The sequence below is a fragment of the Oncorhynchus masou genome, chromosome 32 (genome assembly GCF_036934945.1).
Source record: "Oncorhynchus masou masou isolate Uvic2021 chromosome 32, UVic_Omas_1.1, whole genome shotgun sequence".
Taxonomy (NCBI): Eukaryota; Metazoa; Chordata; class Actinopteri; order Salmoniformes; family Salmonidae; genus Oncorhynchus; species Oncorhynchus masou.
Window position 1 is genome coordinate 2,043,040 of NC_088243.1, and position 27,966 is coordinate 2,071,005.

Sequence of the window (27,966 nt, forward strand, 5' to 3'; positions counted from 1 at the left end):
AGCATAGACCCAACCCTGAGACCCAACCCTGAGACCCAAGCATAGATCCAACCCTGAGACCCAACCCTGAGACCCAATCATAGACCCAACCCTGAGACCTAAGCATAGACCCAACACTGAGATCCAACCCTGAGACCCAAGCATAGACCCAACCCTGAGACCCAAGCATAGACCCAACACTGAGACCCAAGCATAGACCCAACCCTGAGACCCAAGCATAGACCCAACCCTGAGACCCAAGCATAGACCCAACCCTGAGACCCAACCCTGAGAACAAAGCATAGACCCAACACTGAGACCCAAGCATAGACCCAACCCTGAGACTCAAGCATAGACCCAACCCTGAGACCCAACACCGAGACCCAACCCTGAGACCCAAGCATAGACCCAACCCTGAGACCCAACCCTGAGACCCAAGCATAGACCCAACCCTGAGACCCAACCCTGAGATCCAACCCTGAGACCCAACCCTGAGACCCAAGCATAGACCCAACCCTGAGACCCAACCCTGAGATCCAACCCTGAGACCCAACCCTGAGACCCAAGCATAGACCCAACACTGAGACCCAAGCATAGACCCAACCCTGAGACCCAACCCTGAGACCCAAGCATAGACCCAACCCTGAGACCCAACCCTGAGACCCAAGCATAGACCCAACCCTGAGACCCAACCCTGAGACCCAAGCATAGACCCAACCCTGAGACCCAACCCTGAGGCCCAACCCTGAGACCCAAGCATAGACCCAACCCTGAGACCCAACCCTGAGATCCAACCCTGAGACCCAAGCATAGACCCAACCCTGAGACCCAACCCTGAGACCCAACCCTGAGACCCAACCCTGAGACCCAACCCTGAGACCCAACCCTGAGACCCAAGCATAGACCCAACCCTGAGACCCAACCCTGAGACCCAAGCATAGACCCAACCCTGAGACCCAACCCTGAGACCCAAGCATAGACCCAACCATGAGACCCAAGCATAGACCCAACCCTGAGACCCAACCATAGACCCAACCCTGAGACCCAACCCTGAGACCCAAGCATAGATCCAAATTTAAAAAATAAATCGTAATAAGCCTCTAATTATGAAAATAAAAATAATAAATAATGTTTCAATTTCAAGTTTGAGGAACAATTTTCTGGAAACCACCTGGTTTCAACAGGTTTCATCCAGTTGATTTTCAAACATTTACCCACCAGAGGGGTGACTCCATCAAACGGACTTGGATAAAAGGCGTGATGACGTAGTGCACATAAAGATTACAATCCCATGCACCGGATGGATACTTCAATGGCTTTCCATCGCATTTTAGACACTACTGTTTTGTCTGTAAAAACAGATATTATATACCCACTCTGGTATTAGCAACATATAGCCAACAGCTATAAAAACCGTGGATAGATGACATCATTTGCACAAAATTGAAAGAGCAGACCGCCGCATTTAACCGCGACATGGTGACTGGGAATATGTTAGAGTACAAACACCACGTAAAGCAACACATCAGTACAAAGTAGAGGTCGAACGATTATGGTTTTTCAACGCCGATACCGATTAATCGGACAATTTGTATTTTATTTGTAATAATGACAATTACAACAATACTGAATGAACACTTATTTGAACTTAATATAATACATCAATAAAATGAATTTAGCCTCAAGTAAATCATGAAACATGATCAATTTGGTTTAAATAATGCAAAAACAAGGTGCTGGAGAAGAAAGTAAAAGTGCAATATGTGCCATGTAAAAAAGCTAACGTTTCAGTTCCTTGCTCAGAACATGAGAACATATGAAAGCTGGTGGTTCCTTTTAACATGAGACTTCAATATTCCCAGGTAAGAGGTTTTAGGTTGTAGTTAATATAGTATTTCTAGGACTATTTCTCTCTATACCATTTGTATTTCATATACCTTTGACTATTGGATGTTCTTATAGGCACTTTAGTATTGTCTGTGTAACAGTATAGCTTCCGTTCCCCTCCGAGCTCCTACCTGGGCTCGAACCAGGAACACATCGACAATAGCCACACTCGAAGCATCGTTACCCATCGCTCCACAAAAGCCGCGGCCCTCCAGAGCAAGGGGAATAACTACTCCAAATCTAAAAGCGAGTGATGTTTGAAACAGTATTAGCGCACACCCAGCTAACTAGCTAGCCATTTCACATCGGTTACACCAGCCATTAGGCTGATAGGCTTGAAGTCATAAACAGCGCTGTGCTTGCGAAGAGCTGCTGGCAAAACGCACAAAAGTGCTGTTTGAATGAATGATTACAGGCCTGCTGCTACTCAGTCAGACTGCTCTATCAAATCATAGACTTAATTATAACATAATAACACAGAAATACGAGCCTTTGGTCATTAATATGGTCGAATCAGGAAACTATCATTTTGAAAACCAAACGTTTATTATTTCAGTGAAATACGGAACCGTTCGGTATTTTATCTAACGGGTGGCATCCCTAAGTCTAAATATTCAGTGTGGCCACCAGCTGCATTAAGTAATGCAGTGCATCTCCTCCTCATGGACTGCACCAGATTTGTCACTTGCTCTGAGATGTTACGCCACTCTTCCACCAAGGCACCTGCAAGTTCCCCGGCATTTCTGGGGGGGGGGGGGAATGGCCCGAGCCCTCACCCTCCGATCCAACAGGTCCCAGACGTGCTCAATGGGATTGCGATCCGGGCTCTTTGCTGACCATGACAGAACACTGACATTCCTGTCTTGCAGGAAATCATACACAGAACGAGCAGTATGGCTGGTGGCATTGTCATGCTGGAGGGTCATGTACAGGATGAAATTTAGACAGCATTGCATTTTGGCAACCTTGGGTCTCGCAGGGTTAAGCCCTTTTTCTACTTCCCCCAACTTGCAGGTAGTTTTGCAAGCCATTGCTAACTAGCATTAGTGCAATGATTAGAAGTCTATGAGAACAGCATGCTAGCTAATCCCGTAGACTTCCAGTCACTGTGCTAATGCTAGTTATCAACTGCATTACAGCTAGTTAACAACTTCCTTCAAAATGGGATCCATGAATTCATCTGACTTTGGGTAAGCATTAAGTGGGCTTCATTGCCCAAATCTTGAACTACTAACTACATTTACATTTAAGTCATTTAGCAGACTACTCATTTAAAAGCGCATTTCGGCAGAAAAACATCCTTCAAGCCGGAAAGGAACAATTGTCCTGGTAGACAGCTGATATTTAATATACACACAGTAGTTAACTAATATGTGATGTAATGATGTCCAATACTTACGCTTTGACCATCTGGTAGTCTGAGGAGTTGAAGACATAACCCCCGATGACCCACATGACCCCCTGATCCACTACGGCCTTGTGGGAAGCCCTGGCCAGCCCCGGCCCAGGGTATTCCTCCCGCTGCCAGAATGAAGAGTTGGCCGGGATGGACACAGAGCAGTCTGGACCTGTTGAGGAGAGAAGATATAAAGAGTCTGACTCCCTTATTGGTCTTCACACACTTCACAGGAAAAAAAGGGATTTTTGTCCACTTTTATTGTGTTCTTTGATCTCTGTCTGTCTTTTATTGTGTGCTCTTTGATCTCTGTCTGTCTTTTATTGTGTGCTCTTTGATCTCTGTCGGTCTTTTATTGCAGTTATTCTGCAGACACCATCTAGGTAAGCCTAAAAACTCAGTGAATTTAACTTTATCTTACTATGAGAGTGGTTTCAGGAAGCTAGGCGTATGTCACACGTCACTACTTCACAGGAGAGGCATTTGAACATATATTTTTTTGTTTTATCAAAATGCATTTTGGGGCAAAAATACCTTCTGGAACATGTGAACGTTCATGTGTCGTAATAACAAACGTGTATTTTATCTGTAAATCCACTTAGCATTCTATTGAATGTCATGAACATGTGTACATGTCTAGACAATAGTGGGGTGTCTGGGCAATGAAGCCCATTTAATTTATTTCACATGACCCATCAATTTAGACAAGTGTGCCTGGGTAATGTAGTGTGCCTGGGTAATGTAGTGTGCCTGGGTAATGTAGTGTGCCTGGGTAAAGTAGTGTGCCTGGGTAAAGTAGTGTGTCTGGGTAAAGTAGTGTGTCTGGGTAAAGTAGTGTGTCCGGGTAAAGTAGTGGTTCTGGGTAACGTAGTGGTTCTGGGTAACGTAGTGGTTCTGGGTAACGTAGTGGTTCTGGGTAACGTAGTGTGTGTCTGGGTAATGTAGTGTGTGTCTGGGTAATGTAGTGTGTGTCTGGGTAATGTAGTGTGTGTCTGGGTAATGTAGTGGTTCTGGGTAATGTAGTGTGTCTGGGTAATGTAGTGTGTCTGGGTAATGTAGTGTGTCTGGGTAATGTAGTGTGTCTGGGTAATGTAGTGGTTCTGGGTAATGTAGTGGGTCTGGGTAATGTAGTGGGTCTGGGTAATGTAGTGGTTCTGGGTAATGTAGTGTGTCTGGGTAATGTAGTGTGTCTGGGTAATGTAGTGGGTCTGGGTAATGTAGTGGTTCTGGGTAATGTAGTGTGTCTGGGTAATGTAGTGTGTGTCTGGGTAATGTAGTGTGTGTCTGGGTAATGTAGTGTGTCTGGGTAATGTAGTGGTTCTGGGTAATGTAGTGTGTCTGGGTAATGTAGTGGTTCTGGGTAATGTAGTGTGTCTGGGTAATGTAGTGTGTCTGGGTAATGTAGTGTGTCTGGGTAATGTAGTGGTTCTGGGTAATGTAGTGGTTCTGGGTAATGTAGTGTGTCTGGGTAATGTAGTGGTTCTGGGTAATGTAGTGTGTCTGGGTAATGTAGTGTGTCTGGGTAATGTAGTGGTTCTGGGTAATGTAGTGGTTCTGGGTAATGTAGTGTGTCTGGGTAATGTAGTGGTTCTGGGTAATGTAGTGTGTCCGGGTAATGTAGTGGTTCTGGGTAATGTAGTGTGTCTGGGTAATGTAGTGTGTCTGGGTAATGTAGTGGTTCTGGGTAATGTAGTGTGTCTGGGTAATGTAGTGGTTCTGGGTAATGTAGTGTGTCTGGGTAATGTAGTGGTTCTGGGTAATGTAGTGTGTCTGGGTAATGTAGTGTGTCTGGGTAATGTAGTGGTTCTGGGTAATGTAGTGTGTCTGGGTAATGTAGTGGTTCTGGGTAATGTAGTGGTTCTGGGTAATGTAGTGTGTCTGGGTAATGTAGTGGTTCTGGGTAATGTAGTGTGTCCGGGTAATGTAGTGGTTCTGGGTAATGTAGTGGTTCTGGGTAATGTAGTGTGTCTGGGTAATGTAGTGTGTCTGGGTAATGTAGTGGGTCTGGGTAATGTAGTGGTTCTGGGTAATGTAGTGTGTCTGGGTAATGTAGTGGTTCTGGGTAATGTAGTGTGTCTGGGTAATGTAGTGGTTCTGGGTAATGTAGTGTGTCTGGGTAATGTAGTGTGTCTGGGTAATGTAGTGTGTCTGGGTAATGTAGTGGTTCTGGGTAATGTAGTGGTTCTGGGTAATGTAGTGTGTCTGGGTAATGTAGTGGTTCTGGGTAATGTAGTGTGTCTGGGTAATGTAGTGTGTCTGGGTAATGTAGTGGTTCTGGGTAATGTAGTGGTTCTGGGTAATGTAGTGTGTCTGGGTAATGTAGTGGTTCTGGGTAATGTAGTGTGTCCGGGTAATGTAGTGGTTCTGGGTAATGTAGTGTGTCTGGGTAATGTAGTGTGTCTGGGTAATGTAGTGGTTCTGGGTAATGTAGTGTGTCTGGGTAATGTAGTGGTTCTGGGTAATGTAGTGTGTCTGGGTAATGTAGTGGTTCTGGGTAATGTAGTGTGTCTGGGTAATGTAGTGTGTCTGGGTAATGTAGTGGTTCTGGGTAATGTAGTGTGTCTGGGTAATGTAGTGGTTCTGGGTAATGTAGTGGTTCTGGGTAATGTAGTGTGTCTGGGTAATGTAGTGGTTCTGGGTAATGTAGTGTGTCCGGGTAATGTAGTGGTTCTGGGTAATGTAGTGTGTCTGGGTAATGTAGTGTGTCTGGGTAATGTAGTGGTTCTGGGTAATGTAGTGTGTCTGGGTAATGTAGTGGTTCTGGGTAATGTAGTGTGTCTGGGTAATGTAGTGGTTCTGGGTAATGTAGTGTGTCTGGGTAATGTAGTGTGTCTGGGTAATGTAGTGGTTCTGGGTAATGTAGTGTGTCTGGGTAATGTAGTGGTTCTGGGTAATGTAGTGTGTCTGGGTAATGTAGTGTGTCTGGGTAATGTAGTGTGTCTGGGTAATGTAGTGGTTCTGGGTAATGTAGTGGTTCTGGGTAATGTAGTGTGTCTGGGTAATGTAGTGGTTCTGGGTAATGTAGTGTGTCTGGGTAATGTAGTGTGTCTGGGTAATGTAGTGGTTCTGGGTAATGTAGTGGTTCTGGGTAATGTAGTGTGTCTGGGTAATGTAGTGGTTCTGGGTAATGTAGTGTGTCCGGGTAATGTAGTGGTTCTGGGTAATGTAGTGTGTCTGGGTAATGTAGTGTGTCTGGGTAATGTAGTGGTTCTGGGTAATGTAGTGTGTCTGGGTAATGTAGTGGTTCTGGGTAATGTAGTGTGTCTGGGTAATGTAGTGGTTCTGGGTAATGTAGTGTGTCTGGGTAATGTAGTGTGTCTGGGTAATGTAGTGGTTCTGGGTAATGTAGTGTGTCTGGGTAATGTAGTGGTTCTGGGTAATGTAGTGGTTCTGGGTAATGTAGTGTGTCTGGGTAATGTAGTGGTTCTGGGTAATGTAGTGTGTCCGGGTAATGTAGTGGTTCTGGGTAATGTAGTGTGTCTGGGTAATGTAGTGTGTCTGGGTAATGTAGTGGTTCTGGGTAATGTAGTGTGTCTGGGTAATGTAGTGGTTCTGGGTAATGTAGTGTGTCCGGGTAATGTAGTGGTTCTGGGTAATGTAGTGTGTCTGGGTAATGTAGTGTGTCTGGGTAATGTAGTGGTTCTGGGTAATGTAGTGTGTCTGGGTAATGTAGTGGTTCTGGGTAATGTAGTGTGTCTGGGTAATGTAGTGGTTCTGGGTAATGTAGTGTGTCTGGGTAATGTAGTGTGTCTGGGTAATGTAGTGGTTCTGGGTAATGTAGTGTGTCTGGGTAATGTAGTGGTTCTGGGTAATGTAGTGGTTCTGGGTAATGTAGTGGTTCTGGGTAATGTAGTGTGTCTGGGTAATGTAGTGTGTCTGGGTAATGTAGTGGTTCTGGGTAATGTAGTGTGTCTGGGTAATGTAGTGGTTCTGGGTAATGTAGTGGTTCTGGGTAATGTAGTGGTTCTGGGTAATGTAGTGTGTCTGGGTAATGTAGTGGTTCTGGGTAATGTAGTGTGTCTGGGTAATGTAGTGTGTCTGGGTAATGTAGTGTGTGTCTGGGTAATGTAGTGTGTGTCTGGGTAATGTAGTGTGTCTGGGTAATGTAGTGGTTCTGGGTAATGTAGTGTGTCTGGGTAATGTAGTGTGTCTGGGTAATGTAGTGTGTCTGGGTAATGTAGTGTGTCTGGGTAATGTAGTGGTTCTGGGTAATGTAGTGTGTCCGGGTAATGTAGTGGTTCTGGGTAATGTAGTGTGTCCGGGTAATGTAGTGTGTCCGGGTAATGTAGTGGTTCTGGGTAATGTAGTGTGTCTGGGTAATGTAGTGTGTCTGGGTAATGTAGTGGTTCTGGGTAATGTAGTGTGTCCGGGTAATGTAGTGGTTCTGGGTAATGTAGTGTGTCTGGGTAATGTAGTGTGTCTGGGTAATGTAGTGGTTCTGGGTAATGTAGTGTGTCTGGGTAATGTAGTGGTTCTGGGTAATGTAGTGTGTCTGGGTAATGTAGTGGTTCTGGGTAATGTAGTGTGTCTGGGTAATGTAGTGTGTCTGGGTAATGTAGTGTGTCTGGGTAATGTAGTGGTTCTGGGTAATGTAGTGGTTCTGGGTAATGTAGTGTGTCTGGGTAATGTAGTGGTTCTGGGTAATGTAGTGTGTCTGGGTAATGTAGTGGTTCTGGGTAATGTAGTGTGTCTGGGTAATGTAGTGGTTCTGGGTAATGTAGTGGTTCTGGGTAATGTAGTGTGTCTGGGTAATGTAGTGTGTCTGGGTAATGTAGTGGTTCTGGGTAATGTAGTGTGTCTGGGTAATGTAGTGGTTCTGGGTAATGTAGTGTGTCTGGGTAATGTAGTGGTTCTGGGTAATGTAGTGGTTCTGGGTAAGCATCATCTAATAATTCTAAATGATTTGTATCTGGCCACGTTTTGTTGTTGATATTGCTGCTAGGCAACTGACCAGCTCACTGTAATGTTTACTCCTTCTGTATCCTGTGCATGTGACAAATAAACATAGCTTTTACAGTGTGTGTTTACCAGAGGCAGTAATGTGAACAACAACATGGATAAAGACCAAGGACTCAGAGTTAGAAACAGGTTATAACATCTCTCCAGTCTTCTGTTGTCTCGTTACGGCACCGTGACAGTCAGAAACAGGTTATAACATCTCTCCAGTCTTCTGTTGTCTAGTTACAGCACCGTGACAGTCAGAAACAGGTTATAACATCTCTCCAGTCTTCTGTTGTCTAGTTACAGCACCGTGACAGTCAGAAACAGGTTATAACATCTCTCCAGTCTTCTGTTGTCTAGTTACGGCACCGTGATTTTACAAGTGAGTCTAGAAAATAGGAAATTAAAAAGGCCGTGGAAGCCTGGTAGCCAGGTAGGTTAATGATACAAATTACACGGCTGACGCTGAGGACTGCACCGGAACACTGTGGAAGAGGAGAGAAACCAAAACAACAGGGGTATAGGGGAACAACAGGGGCACAGGGGAACAACAGGGGCACAGGGGAACAACAGGGGCACAGGGGAACAACAGGGGTATAGGGGAACAACAGGGGTATAGGGGAACAACAGGGGCACAACAGGGGCACAGGGGAACAACAGGGGCACAGGGGAACAACAGGGGCATAGGGGAACAACAGGGGCACAGGGGAACAACAGGGGCACAGGGGAACAACAGGGGTATAGGGGAACAACAGGGGCATAGGGGAACAACAGGGGCACAGGGGAACAACAGGGGCACAGGGGAACAACAGGGGTATAGAATAGGGGAATATGAATGAGACTGGTGACATCATCGGAGAATGTCTTTGGAACAGAAAAGGTAGCAAGCATGAAACGATTATATTAGGAAGGAAACACTGGTATTACTAATGACTACTTAGTATTATAGATACAGCTAGTATTATAGACTACATTACTTAGTGTTATAGATACAGCTGGTATTATAGACTACATTCCTTAGTGTTATAGATACAGCTGGTATTATAGACTACATTACTTAGTATTATAGATACAGCTGGTATTATAGACTACATTACTTAGTATTATAGATACAGCTGGTATTATAGACTACATTACTTAGTGTTATAGATACAGCTGGTATTATAGACTATATTATTTAGTATTATAGACTACATTACTTAGTGTTATAGATACAGCTGGTATTATAGACTACATTACTTAGTGTTATAGATACAGCTGGTATTATAGACTACATTACTTAGTATTATAGACTACATTACTTAGTGTTATAGATACAGCTGGTATTATAGACTATATTATTTAGTATTATAGATACAGCTAGTATTATAGACTACATTACTTAGTGTTATAGATACAGCTGGTATTATAGACTACATTCATTAGTATTATAGACTACATTACTTAGTGTTATAGATACAGCTGGTATTATAGACTACATTCCTTAGTGTTATAGATACAGCTGGTATTATAGACTACATTCCTTAGTATTATAGATACAGCTAGTATTATAGACTACATTACTTAGTGTTATAGATACAGCTGGTATTATAGACTACATTCATTAGTATTATAGACTACATTCATTAGTGTTATAGATACAGCTAGTATTATAGACTATATTACTTAGTGTTATAGATACAGCTGGTATTATAGACTACATTCATTAGTGTTATAGATACAGCTGGTATTATAGACTATATTACTTAGTATTATAGATACAGCTAGTATTATAGACTACATTCATTAGTGTTATAGATACAGCTAGTATTATAGACTATATTACTTAGTGTTATAGATACAGCTGGTATTATAGACTACATTCATTAGTGTTATAGATACAGCTGGTATTATAGACTATATTACTTAGTATTATAGATACAGCTAGTATTATAGACTACATTCATTAGTGTTATAGATACAGCTAGTATTATAGACTATATTACTTAGTGTTATAGATACATGTCATCTCTCTGTTCACACTCAGTCAATAAAAGACAGGAGGTACACACCTCTGGAATAAATCAGCATGTATCCCAAATGGCACCATACTCCCTATATTGGTGACCAAGGCCCATAGGGAGTCATTGGTGACCAAGGCCCATAGGGAGTCATTGGTGACCAAGGCCCATAGGGAGTCATTGGTGACCAAGGTCCACAGGGAGTCATTGGTGACCAAGGTCCACAGGGAGTCATTGGTGACCAAGGTCCACAGGGCGTCATTGGTGACCAAGGTCCACAGGGAGTCATTGGTGACCAAGGCCCACAGGGAGTCATTGGTGACCAAGGCCCACAGGGAGTCATTGGTGACCAAGGCCCACAGGGAGTCATTGGTGACCAAGGCCCACAGGGAGTCATTGGTGACCAAGGTCCACAGGGAGTCATTGGTGACCAAGGTCCACAGGGAGTCATTGGTGACCAAGGTCCACAGGGAGTCATTGGTGACCAAGGTCCACAGGGAGTCATTGGTGACCAAGGTCCACAGGGAGTCATTGGTGACCAAGGTCCACAGGGAGTCATTGGTGACCAAGGTCCATAGGGAGTCATTGGTGACCAAGGTCCACAGGGAGTCATTGGTGACCAAGGTCCACAGGAAGTCATTGGTGACCAAGGTCCACAGGGAGTCATTGGTGACCAAGGTCCACAGGGAGTCATTGGTGACCAAGGCCCACAGGGAGTCATTTGTGACCAAGGCCCATAGGGAGTCATTTGTGACCAAGGTCCATAGGGAGTCATTGGTGACCAAGGCCCATAGGGAGTCATTGGTGACCAAGGCCCATAGGGAGTCATTGGTGACCAAGGCCCATAGGGAGTCATTGGTGACCAAGGCCCATAGGGAGTCATTGGTGACCAAGGCCCACAGGGAGTCATTTGTCACCAAGGTCCACAGGGAGTCATTTGTCACCAAGGCCCACAGGGAGTCATTTGTCACCAAGGCCCACAGGGAGTCATTTGTGACCAAGGCCCACAGGGAGTCATTTGTCACCAAGGCCCACAGGGAGTCATTTGTGACCAAGGCCCACAGGGAGTCATTTGTGACCAAGGTCCACAGGGAGTCATTTGTGACCAAGGTCCACAGGGAGTCATTTGTGACCAAGGTCCATAGGGAGTCATTTGTGACCAAGGTCCACAGGGAGTCATTTGTGACCAAGGTCCACAGGGAGTCATTTGTGACCAAGGTCCACAGGGAGTCATTTGGGACGCCCTCACCCTTTCCTTTCAGTGAGGGACAATACCAGCTAGTTAATAGGTCATGTATTAGCCCAGGGATATGAACAGCAGGTGTTTGTTTTGGCCTAATGTTGGAATTAAACTGTTGACAGTACAGTGGTCAAACATCATTGACTGGAAGGTCATAGCCAATGTGCTTCCATGATCGTAGCTTTTTATTTTATTTCACCTTTATTTAACCAGGTAGGCTAGTTGAGAACACCTTTATTTAACCAGGTAGGCTAGTTGAGAACACCTTTATTTAACCAGGTAGGCTAGTTGAGAACACCTTTATTTAACCAGGTAGGCTAGTTGAGAACACCTTTATTTAACCAGGTAGGCCAGTTGAGAACACCTTTATTTAACCAGGTAGGCTAGTTGAGAACACCTTTATTTAACCAGGTAGGCTAGTTGAGAACACCTTTATTTAACCAGGTAGGCTAGTTGAGAACACCTTTATTTAACCAGGTAGGCCAGTTGAGAACACCTTTATTTAACCAGGTAGGCTAGTTGAGAACACCTTTATTTAACCAGGTAGGCTAGTTGAGAACACCTTTATTTAACCAGGTAGGCTAGTTGAGAACACCTTTATTTAACCAGGTAGGCCAGTTGAGAACACCTTTATTTAACCAGGTAGGCAAGTTGAGAACACCTTTATTTAACCAGGTAGGCTAGTTGAGAACACCTTTATTTAACCAGGTAGGCTAGTTGAGAACACCTTTATTTAACCAGGTAGGCTAGTTGAGAACACCTTCATTTAACCAGGTAGGCTAGTTGAGAACACCTTTATTTAACCAGGTAGGCTAGTTGAGAACACCTTTATTTCACCAGGTAGGCTAGTTGAGAACACCTTTATTTAACCAGGTAGGCTAGTTGAGAACACCTTTATTTAACCAGGTAGGCTAGTTGAGAACACCTTTATTTAACCAGGTAGGCTAGTTGAGAACACCTTTATTTCACCAGGTAGGCTAGTTGAGAACACCTTTATTTAACCAGGTAGGCTAGTTGAGAACACCTTTATTTAACCAGGTAGGCTAGTTGAGAACACCTTTATTTAACCAGGTAGGCTAGTTGAGAACACCTTTATTTAACCAGGTAGGCTAGTTGAGAACACCTTTATTTAACCAGGTAGGCTAGTTGAGAACACCTTTATTTAACCAGGTAGGCTAGTTGAGAACACCTTTATTTAACCAGGTAGGCTAGTTGAGAACAAGTTCTCATTTACAATTGCGACCTGGCCAAGATAAAGCAAAGCAGTTTGACGCAAACAACAGAGTTACACATGGAGCAAAACAAACATACAGTCAATAATACAGTATAAACAAGTCTATATACGATGTGAGCAAATGAGGTGAGATAAGGGAGGTAAAGGCAAAAAAAGGCCATGGTGGCAAAGTAAATACAATATAGCGGGGCGACAGGGTAGCCTAGTGGTTAGAGTGTTGGACTAGTAACCGAAAGGTTGCAAGTTCAATTCTCCGAGCTGACAAGGTACAAATCTGTCGTTCTGCCCCTGAACAGGCAGTTAACCCACTGTTCCTAGGCCGTCATTGAAAATAAGAATTTGTTCTTAACTGACTTGCCTGGTTAAATTTTAAAAAAAAAATAATTTTTAAATAGCAAGTAAAACACTGGAATGGTAGATTTGCAATGGAAGAATGTGCAAGGTAGAGAGAAATAATGGGGTGCAAATGAGCAAAATAAATAAATAAATGCATTAGGGGGAGAGGTAGTTGTTTGGGCTAACTTATAGATGGGCTATGTACAGGTGCAGTAATCTGTAAGCTGCTCTGACAGCTGGTGCTTAAAGCTTGTGAGAGAGATAAGTGTTTCCAGTTTCAGAGATATTTGTAGTTCGTTCCAGTCATTGGCAGCAGAGAACTGGAAGGAGAGGCGGCCAAAGAAAGAATTGGTTTTGGGGGTGACTAGATAGATATACCTGCTGGAGCGTGTGCTACAGGTGGGTGATGCTATGGTGACCAGCGAGCTGAGATAAGGGGGGACTTTACCTAGCAGGGTCTTGTAGATGACATGGAGCCAGTGGGTTTGGCGACGAGTATGAAGCGAGGGCCAGCCAACGAGAGCGTACAGGTCGCAATGGTGGGTAGTATATGGGGCTTTGGTGACAAAACGGATAGCACTGTGATAGACTGCATCCAATTTGTTGAGTAGGGTATTGGAGGATATTTTGTAAATGACATCGCCGAAGTCGAGGATTGGTAGGATGGTCAGTTTTACAAGGGTATGCTTTGTTGCGAAATAGGAAGCCAACTCTGGATTTAACGTTGGATTGGAGATGTTTGATGTGGGTTTGGAAGTAGAGTTTACAGTCTAACCAGACACCCAGGTATTTGTAGTTGTCCACGTATTTTAAGTCAGAGCCGTCCAGAGTAGTGATGTTGGACAGGCGGGTAGGTGCAGGCAGCGATCGGTTGAAGAGCATGCATTTAGTTTTACTTGTATTTAAGAGCAATTGGAGGCCACGGAAGGAGAGTTGTATGGCATTGAAGCTTGCCTGGAGGGTTGTTAACACAGTGTCCAAAGAAGGGCCAGAAGTATACAGAATGGTGTCGTCTGCGTAGAGGTGGATCAGAGACTCACCAGCAGCAAGAGCGACCTCATTGATGTATACAGAGAAGAGAGTCGGTCCAAGAATTGAACCCGGTATAAGGTATTTAACAACAATATGGAGGTAAGTCAAAAGAATAGTCTAATAGTAAAAATAGGGCAATATGTCACACGTGTGTATCAGTAGTTGAAGATAGAGACTGTGCCCACCTTGCCACCCAGGCTGGCATCGACATGTCTTTGTGTCCTGAAGGCAGTGTCCCCTGTCAGGCCAACCACAGTCTGACAGGCAGTAAGGGACATCACAGGCCTCGCCCTTCCAATTGGATTCACAGTCACAATAAACAGCACCTGTTGAGTTCCCAACGCGACACTCCCCTCGGCCAGAACAGTTGTTAGGACACGTGTTCACACTGAGGGACGGGAGGAAGAGAGAGGTGACAGGGGGAGGGGGAAAGAGGAGAGAGACAGACAAAGAGACAGAGAGAGAGAGAGAGACAAAGAGCGAGAGAGAGAGAGACAAAGAGCGAGAGAGAGAGAGAGAGAGACAAAGAGCGAGAGAGAGAGAGACAAAGAGCGAGAGAGAGAGACAGAGAGAGAGAGAGAGAGAGACAGAGACAAAGAGCGAGAGAGAGACAGAGACAAAGAGCGAGAGAGAGAGCGAGACAAAGAGCGAGAGAGAGACAGAGAGCGAGAGAGAGACAAAGAGCGAGAGAGAGACAAAGAGCGAGAGAGAGAGACAAAGAGCGAGAGAGAGACAAAGAGCGAGAGAGAGACAAAGAGCGAGAGAGAGAGAGACAAAGAGCGAGAGAGAGAGACAAAGAGCGAGAGAGAGAGACAAAGAGCGAGAGAGAGAGACAAAGAGCGAGAGAGAGAGAAAGAGCGAGAGAGAGAGACAAAGAGCGAGAGAGAGAGACAAAGAGCGAGAGAGAGAGAGAGAGACAAAGAGCGAGAGAGAGAGAGAGACAAAGAGCGAGAGAGAGAGAGAGAGAGAGACAAAGAGAGAGAGACAAAGAGCGAGAGAGAGACAAAAAGCGAGAGAGAGACAAAAAGCGAGAGAGAGAGACAAATAGCGAGAGAGAGAGACAAATAGCGAGAGAGAGAGACAAATAGCGAGAGAGAGAGAGAGAGACAAAGAGCGAGACAAAGAGTGAGAGACAAAGAGACACAGAGAGAGACAGACACAGAGAGAGACAGACACAGAGAGAGACAGACACAGAGAGAGACAGACACAGAGAGAGACAGACACAGAGAGAGACAGACACAGAGAGAGACAGACACAGAGAGAGACAGACACAGAGAGAGAGACACAGAGAGACAGATAGACAGACAGACAGAGAAAGAGAGAGAGAGACAGAGAGAGAGACAGAGAGAGAGACAGAGAGAGAGACAGAGAGAGAGACACAGAGAGAGACACAGAGAGAGACACAGAGAGAGACACAGAGAGAGACAGAGAGAGAGACAGAGAGAGAGAGGGAAAAAGACAAGGGGGTAGGATAGAGAGCGATGGATGGATGAGATTAGAAGGTACTTTAATATACTCATTGACTGATTCAAGTTTAATTCTGTATGCCAATGAAGAGACAAAAAGGGGTTTATAATATAAAACTATACAAACATCAAATACTGCACAATGTAGAAGAATTACAGCAATACATGAGGGATTGAAAGCTGGGATAAACTAGAGCAAACTCCTGAGAACATCATATTTTGGAGAGAGACAGTCGAGGTTGTGTTTCATGTTGTTCAGACAGCAGCAGTTTGATGTTTGGGCTCTGGGCTCTTTGAGACATCACAGAGAGACTTAGAGACTGGGGCCCGAGGCACTTTCTTTCATCCGTTTCTCAGCACAACTTGAATCGTATCATCATGGCGACGGGGCCAGTACTCAACAGAACTCTGGGTAGTTTGTGTCGTGCCCTTCAAAGTTGTTGGGGGTCAAGGCTAACAAGCCTGGTTAACTAGCCTGGTTAACTAGCCTGGTTAACGAGCCTGGTTAACTAGCCTGGTTAACTAACTTTGTTCTCTCTTCCTGCTACTCCTTTGTATATTCAGCAATCCAGTTGACAAAACAAAGTGGCTCTTTTCCTCTTTTGGTAAAGAGCTACAGTAGCGATGGCTGGCCCTGTTACTAAGAAGAGGACCTAGGAGGCCAGGTTCCCGTGTTACCAAGAAGAGTCCCTGGGAGGCCAGGTTCCCCTGTTACTAAGAAGAGGTCCTGGGAGGCCAGGTTCCCCTGTTACTAAGAAGAGTCCCTGGGAGGCCAGGTTCCCCTGTTACTAAGAAGAGTCCCTGGGAGGCCAGGTTCCCCTGTTACTAAGAAGAGGTCCTGGGAGGCCAGGTTCCCCTGTTACTAAGAAGAGGTCCTGGGAGGCCAGGTTCCCCTGTTACTAAGAAGAGGTCCTGGGAGGCCAGGTTCCCCTGTTACTAAGAAGAGGTCCTGGGAGGCCAGGTTCCCCTGTTACTAAGAAGAGGTCCTGGGAGGCCAGGTTTCCCTGTTACTAAGAAGAGGACCTGGGAGGCCAGGTTCCCCTGTTACTAAGAAGAGGACCTGGGAGGCCAGGTTCCCCTGTTACTAAGAAGAGGCCCTGGGAGGCCAGGTTCCCCTGTTACTAAGAAGAGGCCCTGCGAGGCCAGGTTCCCCTGTTACTAAGAAGAGGAACTGGGAGGCCAGGTTCCCCTGTTACTAAGAAGAGTATCTGGGAGGCCAGACTCACCTGTTTCTAAGAAGAGGCCCTGCGAGGCCAAACTGAATGAGATGTTAAACACGGTCAGGTTATAAGGTCAGGGGTTAGAGGTCAGGGGTAAAGGGTTACCTGTATGAAATGTTGAACACAGATTATAGGGTCAGGGATTAAGGGTTAGAGGACAGGTGTTAAGGGTCAGAGGTTAAGGGTCAAAGGTCAGGGGTTAAGGGTCAGAGGGCAGGGGTTAAGGGTTAGAGGTGAAGGGTCAGAGGGTAAGGGTCTGGGGTTAAGGGTTAGAGGTTAAGGGTCAGAGGACAGGGGTTAAGGGTCAGAGGTCAGGGGTTAAGGGTTACCTATATGAGATGTTGAAGCCGGTCAGGTTATAGGCAGCGTCGCTGAAGAAGTGGAGGAGGGCGTAACCGGACTGTGACACCACCTCCGGAACCGTCTCGTTGCCATAGCGCTCAGGAACTATCAACCCACTGCAACAAGAATGGACACCCATCAAAACCCGACATCATGAATCTCCTGTAGCAACATTATGCGGGTTAATAAAAGGTTAAATTAAAAACAATTTGTAAAAAAGTTGACAAAACAGTTCACAGTATATGCAACGCATGAAGACGGCACCGAGGAGCGGATGTCTATGATCATGACCCCTACAGGCCTCTAATAGTCGGTTCTAAGGTATGGTTTACCCCAGATTAACAGGTCATTACTGAGTACTCTCCCTCCCCTGCACATCTCTCACACGCCAGTGAATATTGCATAGAGAGTTCAGGTCTGCTGAGCCTTTTGAGGCTTGGATATAAATGGACACCCTCCTCTGCCCTGGTGCGTTGTTTCATCAGACATATACCTACCACTTCACATTGTGTTGTGGACGACTACCAACCTACAACTCCACTTGGTTTAGGCTACTTGGATGTACTCTGTCTCTCCCACGGCCCGGTGATGAGCTTGTCTCCCTGCCGGCTTTCCACCATCCTGTAGAGACCCTACATGAACCTCCCGGCTTTCCACCATCCTGTAGAGACACTACATGAACCTCCCGGCTTTCCACCATCCTGGACTGAGACACTACATGAACCTCCCGGTTTTCCACCATCCTGGACTGAGACACTACATGAACCTCCCGGTTTTCCACCATCCTGGACTGAGACACTACATGAACCTCCCGGCTTTCCACCATCCTGGACTGAGACACTACATGAACCTCCCAGCTTTCCACCATCCTGTAGAGACCCTACATGAACCTTCCGGCTTTCCACCATCCTGGACTGAGACCCTACATGAACCTCCCGGCTTTCCACCATCCTGGACTGAGACACTACATGAACCTCCCGGTTTTCCACCATCCTGGACTGAGACACTACATGAACCTCCCGGCTTTCCACCATCCTGTAGAGACACTACATGAACCTCCCAGTTTTCCACCATCCTGGACTGAGACACTACATGAACCTCCCAGCTTTCCACCATCCTGGACTGAGACACTACATGAACCTCCCAGCTTTCCACCATCCTGGACTGAGACACAACATGAACTTCCCGGCTTTCCACCATCCTGGACTGAGACACAACATGAACCTCCCGGCTTTCCACCATCCTGGACTGAGACACTACATGAACCTCCCGGCTTTCCACCATCCTGGACTGAGACACAACATGAACTTCCCGGCTTTCCACCACCCTGGACTGAGACCCTAGATGAACCTCCCGGCTTTCCACCATCCTGGACTGAGACACTACATGAACCTCCCGGCTTTCCACCATCCTGGACTGAGACACTACATGAACCTCCCGGCTTTCCACCATCCTGGACTGAGACACTACATGAATCTCCCGGCTTTCCACCATCCTGGACTGAGACACTACATGAACCTCCCGGCTTTCCACCATCCTGGACTGAGACACTACATGAACCTCCCGGCTTTCCACCATCCTGGACTGAGACACACCATGAACCTCCCAGCTTTCCACCATCCTGGACTGAGACACTACATTAACTTCCCGGCTTTCCACCATCCTGGACTGAGACACTACATGAACCTCCCGGCTTTCCACCATCCTGTAGAGACACTACATGAACCTCCCGGCTTTCCACCATCCTGGACTGAGACACAACATGAACCTCCCGGCTTTCCACCATCCTGGACTGAGACACTACATGAACCTCCCGGTTTTCCACCATCCTGGACTGAGACACTACATGAACCTCCCGGCTTTCCACCATCCTGGACTGAGACACTACATGAACCTCCCAGCTTTCCACCATCCTGGACTGAGACACTACATGAACCTCCCGGCTTTCCACCATCCTGTAGAGACCCTACATGAACCTCCCGGCTTTCCACCATCCTGTAGAGACACTACAAGAACCTCCCGGCTTTCCACCATCCTGTAGAGACACTACATGAACCTCCCAGTTTTCCACCATCCTGGACTGAGACACTACATGAACCTCCCAGCTTTCCACCATCCTGGACTGAGACACAACATGAACCTCCCAGCTTTCCACCATCCTGGAATGAGACACAACATGAACCTCCCGGCTTTCCACCATCCTGGACTGAGACCCTAGATGAACCTCCCGGCTTTCCACCATCCTGGACTGAGACACTACATGAACCTCCCAGCTTTCCACCATCCTGGACTGAGACCCTACATGAACCTCCCGGCTTTCCACCATCCTGGACTGAGACACTACATGAACCTCCCGGCTTTCCACCATCCTGGACTGAGACACTACATGAACCTCCCGGCTTTCCACCATCTTGGACTGAGACACAACATGAACCTTCCGGCTTTCCACCATCCTGGACTGAGACCCTACATGAACCTCCCGGCTTTCCACCATCCTGGACTGAGACACTACATGAACCTCCCGGCTTTCCACCATCCTGGACTGAGACACTACATGAACCTCCCGGCTTTCCACCATCCTGTAGAGACACTACATGAACCTCCCAGTTTTCCACCATCCTGGACTGAGACACTACATGAACCTCCCAGCTTTCCACCATCCTGGACTGAGACACAACATGAACCTCCCAGCTTTCCACCATCCTGGAATGAGACACAACATGAACCTCCCGGCTTTCCACCATCCTGGACTGAGACCCTAGATGAACCTCCCGGCTTTCCACCATCCTGGACTGAGACACTACATGAACCTCCCAGCTTTCCACCATCCTGGACTGAGACCCTACATGAACCTCCCGGCTTTCCACCATCCTGGACTGAGACACTACATGAACCTCCCGGCTTTCCACCATCCTGGACTGAGACACTACATGAACCTCCCGGCTTTCCACCATCCTGGACTGAGACACAACATGAACCTTCCGGCTTTCCACCATCCTGGACTGAGACCCTACATGAACCTCCCGGCTTTCCACCATCCTGGACTGAGACACTACATGAACCTCCCGGCTTTCCACCATCCTGGACTGAGACACTACATGAACCTCCCGGCTTTCCACCATCCTGGACTGAGACACACCATGAACCTCCCAGCTTTCCACCATCCTGGACTGAGACACTACATGAACATCCCGGCTTTCCACCATCCTGGACTGAGACCCTAGATGAACCTCCCGGCTTTCCACCATCCTGGACTGAGACACTACATGAACCTCCCGGCTTTCCACCATCCTGGACTGAGACCCTACATGAACCTCCCGGCTTTCCACCATCCTGGACTGAGACACTACATGAACCTCCCGGCTTTCCACCATCCTGGACTGAGACACTACATGAACCTCCCGGCTTTCCACCATCCTGGACTGAGACACTACATGAACCTCCCGGCTTTCCACCATCCTGGACTGAGACACTACATGAACCTCCCGGCTTTCCACCATCCTGGACTGAGACACTACATGAACCTCCCGGCTTTCCACCATCCTGGACTGAGACACTACATGAACCTCCCGGCTTTCCACCACATGGGGCCCAGTATTTAATCGCATTGAGTCACCACTCTCTCCTTGCTGTTGTTATGCCTTGGTTGTGTTTATTGTGGTTTCTAGTGCCGGCTGGGTTCTAGTGTGTGGTTGTGTTTATTGTGGGTCCTAGTGCCGGCTGGGTTCTAGTGTGTGGTTGTGTTTATTGTGGGTTCTAGTGCTGGCTGGGTTCTAGTCTGTGGTTGTGTTTATTGTGGGTTCTCGTGCTGGCTTGGTTTGAGTCTGTGGTTGTGTTTATTGTGGGTTCTAGTGTGTGGTTGTCTTTATTGTGGGTTCTAGTGCTGGCTTGGTTCTAGTCTGTGGTTGGGTTCTGGCTTGCTGCCTAAAACAGTGGTAATCCTACACACTGTGTGATTCAATCTAACTGCCGGCTTCCCCCTCCACGTAGGAGCTGCACCTACAGGTTGGCGGCTTCCAACTCCACGTAGGAGCTGCACCTACAGATTGGCGGCTTCCCCCTCCACGTAGGAGCTGCACCTACAGATTGGCGGCTTCCCCCTCCACGTAGGAGCTGCACCTACAGTACATTCACAGTATTCAGACAAAGCTAATATATTGTTAAAAAAAAGATATATATATATATGCACATTTATTTAAAGAAACAGTAAAACCCAATTTTTCAGTTTTTGATTTGTTAAAAAAATTTGAAATATCCAATAAATGTCGTTCCACTTCATGATTGTGTCCCACTTGTTGATTCTTCACAAAAAAATACAGTTTTATATCTTTATGTTTGAAGCCTGAAATGTGGCAAAAGGTCGCAAAGTTCAAGGGGGCCGAATACTTTCGCAAGGCACTGTACATCGCTATTCAGACCCTTTGCTACGAGACTTGAAATTTAGCTCAGGTGCATCCTGTTTCCATTGATCATCCTTGAGATGTTTCTACAACTTGATTGGAGTCCACCTGTGGTAAATTAAATTGATTGAACATGATTTGGAAAGGCACACACCTTCCCTACCAACGGGACATTAAAAACTGTACGACGACAAGGATAATATACAGTTGACTGGGTTTCCATCAGTAGGACAGAACAGCTACGTCTGGTAAGACGAGGGGTGGGGGTGTGTGTCTATTTGTCAATAACTGCTGGTGCGGGTTGTCTAAAATCAATATAGTTTTGAGGTATTGCTCACCTAAGGTAGAGTACCTAATGATAAGCTGTATACCACACTATCTACCAAGAGAGTTATCTATATTTTCATAGTTATCTTTTTACCACCACAAACCGATGGTGGCACTAAGACTTCACTCAATGAGCTGTAAAAGGCCATAAGGAAACAGGAAAACGCTCATCCAGAGGTGGCGCTCCTAGTGGCCGGGGACTTTAATGCAGGGAAAATTAAATCCGTTATACCTAATATCTACCAGCATGTTAAATGTGCAAAAAGGCGAAACAAAACGCTAGAGCACCTTTACTCCACACACAGAGATGTATACAAAGCTCTCCCTCGCCCTCCATTTGGAAAACCTCACCATAATTGTATCCTCCTGATTCCTGCTTCCAAGCAAACACTAAAGCAGGAAGTACCAGTGACTCGCTGAAAACGGAAGTGGTCAGATGACGCAGATGCTAAGCCACAGGACTGTTTCGTGAGCACAGACAGATCTGTGATAAGCCCCTGTGAAGGAATGTAGAATCAGCGGAAGGGTTACTGATGTCTCTGGAGAGAGACCTGGCACTGACAGACAGGCTTGATACTGATGTCTCTGGAGAGAGACCTGGCACTCTGACAGACAGGCTTGATACTGATGTCTCTGGAGAGAGACCTGGCACTCTGACAGACAGGCTTGATACTGATGTCTCTGGAGAGAGACCTGGCACTCTGACAGACAGGCTTGATACTGATGTCTCTGGATGGAGAGAGACCTGGCACTCTGACAGACAGGCTTGATACTGATGTCTCTGAATGGAGAGAGACCTGGCACTCTGACAGACAGGCTTGATACTGATGTCTCTGGATGGAGAGAGACCTGGCACTGACAGACAGGCTTGATACTGATGTCTCTGGATGGAGAGAGACCTGGCACTGACAGACAGGCTTGATACTGATGTCTCTGGATGGAGAGAGACCTGGCACTAACAGACAGGCTTGATACTGATGTCTCTGAAAGGACAGAGACCTGGCACTCTGACAGACAGATACTGATGTCTCTGAATGGACAGAGACCTGGCACTCTGACAGACAGACAGGCTTGATACTGATGTCTCTGAATGGACAGAGACCTGGCTCTCTGACAGACAGGCTTGATACTGATGTCTCTGAATGGACAGAGACCTGGCACTGACAGACAGGCTTGATACTGATGTCTCTGAATGACAGAGACCTGGCACTCTGACAGACAGGCTTGATACTGATGTCTCTGAATGGACAGAGACCTGGCACTCTGACAGACAGGCTTGATACTGATGTCTCTGAATGGACAGAGACCTGGCACTCTGACAGACAGGCTTGATACTGATGTCTCTGAATGGACAGAGACCTGGCACTGACAGACAGGCTTGATACTGATGTCTCTGAATGGACAGAGACCTGGCACTGACAGACAGGCTTGATACTGATGTCTCTGAATGGACAGAGACCTGGTACTCTGACAGACAGGCTTGATACTGATGTCTCTGAATGGACAGAGACCTGGCACTGACAGACAGGCTTGATACTGATGTCTCTGAATGGACAGAGACCTGGTACTCTGACAGACAGGCTTGATACTGATGTCTCTGAATGGACAGAGACCTGGCACTCTGACAGACAGGCTTGATACTGATGTCTCTGAATGGAGAGAGACCTGGCACTCTGACAGACAGGCTTGATACTGATGTCTCTGGATGGAGAGAGACCTGGCACTCTGACAGACAGGCTTGATACTGATGTCTCTGAATGGAGAGAGACCTGGCTCTCTGACAGACAGGCTTGATACTGATGTCTCTGAATGGACAGAGACCTGGCACTCTGACAGACAGATACTGATGTCTCTGAATGGACAGAGACCTGGCACTCTGACAGACAGGCTTGATACTGATGTCTCTGAATGGAGAGAGACCTGGCACTGACAGACAGGCTTGATACTGATGTCTCTGAATGGACAGAGACCTGGCACTCTGACAGACAGGCTTGATACTGATGTCTCTGAATGGACAGAGACCTGGCACTCTGACAGACAGGCTTGATACTGATGTCTCTGAATGGACAGAGACCTGGCACTGACAGACAGGCTTGATACTGATGTCTCTGAATGGACAGAGACCTGGCACTCTGACAGACAGATACTGATGTCTCTGAATGGACAGAGACCTGGCACTCTGACAGACAGGCTTGATACTGATGTCTCTGAATGGAGAGAGACCTGGCACTCTGACAGACAGGCTTGATACTGATGTCTCTGAATGGACAGAGACCTGGCACTCTGACAGACAGGCTTGATACTGATGTCTCTGAATGGACAGAGACCTGGCACTCTGACAGACAGGCTTGATACTGATGTCTCTGAATGGAGAGAGACCTGGCACTCTGACAGACAGGCTTGATACTGATGTCTCTGAATGGACAGAGACCTGGCACTCTGACAGACAGGCATGATACTGATGTCTCTGAATGGACAGAGACCTGGCTCTCTGACAGACAGGCTTGATACTGATGTCTCTGGAGAGAGACCTGGCTCTCTGACAGACAGATACTGATGTCTCTGAATGGACAGAGACCTGGCACTCTGACAGACAGGCTTGATACTGATGTCTCTGGAGAGAGACCTGGCTCTCTGACAGACAGATACTGATGTCTCTGAATGGACAGAGACCTGGCACTGACAGACAGGCTTGATACTGATGTCTCTGAATGGAGAGAGACCTGGCTCTGACAGACAGGCTTGATACTGATGTCTCTGGATGGAGAGAGACCTGGCACTCTGACAGACAGGCTTGATACTGATGTCTCTGAATGGAGAGAGACCTGGCACTGACAGACAGGCTTGATACTGATGTCTCTGGAGAGAGACCTGGCTCTCTGACAGACAGGCTTGATACTGATGTCTCTGGAGAGAGACCTGGCTCTCTGACAGACAGGCTTGATACTGATGTCTCTGGAGAGAGACCTGGCACTCTGACAGACAGGCTTGATACTGATGTCTCTGGAGAGAGACCTGGCACTCTGACAGACAGGCTTGATACTGATGTCTCTGAATGGACAGAGACCTGGCTCTCTGACAGACAGGCTTGATACTGATGTCTCTGAATGGAGAGAGACCTGGCACTCTGACAGACAGGCTTGATACTGATGTCTCTGAATGGACAGAGACCTGGCTCTCTGACAGACAGGCTTGATACTGACGTCTCTGAATGGACAGAGACCTGGCACTCTGACAGACAGGCTTGATACTGACGTCTCTGAATGGACAGAGACCTGGCACTCTGACAGACAGGCTTGATACTGATGTCTCTGGAGAGAGACCTGGCTCTCTGACAGACAGGCTTGATACTGATGTCTCTGAATGGAGAGAGACCTGGCTCTGACAGACAGGCTTGATACTGATGTCTCTGAATGGAGAGAGACCTGGCTCTGACAGACAGGCTTGATACTGATGTCTCTGAATGGAGAGAGACCTGGCACTCTGACAGACAGGCTTGATACTGATGTCTCTGAATGGACAGAGACCTGGCACTGACAGACAGGCTTGATACTGATGTCTCTGAATGGAGAGAGACCTGGCACTGACAGACAGGCTTGATACTGATGTCTCTGAATGGAGAGAGACCTGGCTCTCTGACAGACAGGCTTGATACTGATGTCTCTGAATGGACAGAGACCTGGCACTGACAGACAGGCTTGATACTGATGTCTCTGAATGGAGAGAGACCTGGCACTGACAGACAGGCTTGATTCTGATGTCTCTGAATGGAGAGAGACCTGGCTCTCTGACAGACAGGCTTGATACTGATGTCTCTGAATGGACAGAGACCTGGCACTCTGACAGACAGATACTGATGTCTCTGGATGGAGAGAGACCTGGCTCTCTGACAGACAGGCTTGATACTGATGTCTCTGAATGGACAGAGACCTGGCTCTGACAGACAGGCTTGATACTGATGTCTCTGAATGGACAGAGACCTGGCTCTCTGACAGACAGGCTTGATACTGATGTCTCTGAATGGAGAGAGACCTGGCTCTCTGACAGACAGGCTTGATACTGATGTCTCTGAATGGAGAGAGACCTGGCTCTCTGACAGACAGGCTTGATACTGATGTCTCTGAATGGACAGAGACCTGGCACTCTGACAGACAGATACTGATGTCTCTAAATGGACAGAGACCTGGCTCTCTGACAGACAGGCTTGATACTGATGTCTCTGAATGGACAGAGACCTGGCACTGACAGACAGGCTTGATACTGATGTCTCTGAATGGACAGAGACCTGGCTCTCTGACAGACAGGCTTGATACTGACGTCTCTGAATGGACAGAGACCTGGCTCTCTGACAGACAGGCTTGATACTGATGTCTCTGAATGGACAGAGACCTGGCTCTCTGACAGACAGGCTTGATACTGATGTCTCTGAATGGAGAGAGACCTGGCACTGACAGACAGGCTTGATACTGATGTCTCTGGAGAGAGACCTGGCACTCTGACAGACAGATACTGATGTCTCTGAATGGACAGAGACCTGGCACTCTGACAGACAGGCTTGATACTGATGTCTCTGGAGAGAGACCTGGCACTCTGACAGACAGGCTTGATACTGATGTCTCTGGATGGAGAGAGACCTGGCACTCTGACAGACAGGCTTGATACTGATGTCTCTGGATGGAGAGAGACCTGGCACTCTGACAGACAGGCTTGATACTGATGTCTCTGAATGGAGAGAGACCTGGCACTGACAGACAGGCTTGATACTGATGTCTCTGGATGGAGAGAGACCTGGCACTCTGACAGACAGGCTTGATACTGATGTCTCTGAATGGAGAGAGACCTGGCACTCTGACAGACAGATACTGATGTCTCTGAATGGACAGAGACCTGGCACTCTGACAGACAGATACTGATGTCTCTGAATGGACAGAGACCTGGCACTCTGACAGACAGGCTTGATACTGATGTCTCTGAATGGACAGAGACCTGGCACTCTGACAGACAGATACTGATGTCTCTGAATGGACAGAGACCTGGCACTCTGACAGACAGATACTGATGTCTCTGAATGGAGAGAGACCTGGCACTCTGACAGACAGGCTTGATACTGATGTCTCTGAATGGACAGAGACCTGGCACTCTGACAGACAGACTTGATACTGATGTCTCTGAATGGAGAGAGACCTGGCACTGACAGACAGATACTGATGTCTCTGGATGGAGAGAGACCTGGCACTGACAGACAGGCTTGATACTGATGTCTCTGAATGGACAGAGACCTGGCACTCTGACAGACAGGCTTGATACTGATGTCTCTGAATGGACAGAGACCTGGTACTCTGACAGACAGGCTTGATACTGATGTCTCTGAATGGACAGAGACCTGGCTCTCTGACAGACAGGCTTGATACTGATGTCTCTGAATGGACAGAGACCTGGCTCTCTGACAGACAGGCTTGATACTGATGTCTCTGAATGGACAGAGACCTGGCACTCTGACAGACAGGCTTGATACTGATGTCTCTGGAGAGAGACCTGGCAATCTGACAGACAGATACTGATGTCTCTGAATGGAGAGAGACCTGGCAATCTGACAGACAGGCTTGATACTGATGTCTCTGAATGGAGAGAGACCTGGCACTGACAGACAGGCTTGATACTGATGTCTCTGAATGGAGAGAGACCTGGCTCTCTGACAGACAGGCTTGATACTGACATCTCTGAATGGACAGAGACCTGGCACTCTGACAGACAGGCTTGATACTGATGTCTCTGAATGGACAGAGACCTGGCTCTCTGACAGACAGGCTTGATACTGATGTCTCTGAATGGACAGAGACCTGGCTCTCTGACAGACAGGCTTGATACTGATGTCTCTGAATGGACAGAGACCTGGCACTGACAGACAGGCTTGATACTGATGTCTCTGAATGGACAGAGACCTGGCTCTCTGACAGACAGGCTTGATACTGATGTCTCTGAATGGACAGAGACCTGGCTCTCTGACAGACAGATACTGATGTCTCTGAATGGACAGAGACCTGGCACTCTGACAGACAGATACTGATGTCTCTGAATGGACAGAGACCTGGCACTCTGACAGACAGGCTTGATACTGATGTCTCTGAATGGACAGAGACCTGGCTCTGACAGACAGGCTTGATAC

General features: G+C 47.0%; 1 protein-coding gene across 3 annotated transcripts in view; it reads right to left on the reverse strand.

Moving 5' to 3' along the window:
- Positions 1–27,966, reverse strand: part of atrn (attractin) — a 301,160-nt gene that overhangs the window by 216,662 nt on the left and 56,532 nt on the right. For all 3 annotated transcript variants that reach the window (XM_064953084.1, XM_064953083.1, XM_064953082.1), the window contains exons 4-6: positions 17,061–17,189; positions 14,231–14,433; positions 3,266–3,434 (exon numbers count right to left, since the gene is read on the reverse strand). In XM_064953084.1, coding sequence (XP_064809156.1) covers positions 3,266–3,434; positions 14,231–14,433; positions 17,061–17,189 — 501 coding nt within the window. The remainder of the gene's footprint in view (positions 1–3,265; positions 3,435–14,230; positions 14,434–17,060; positions 17,190–27,966) is intronic.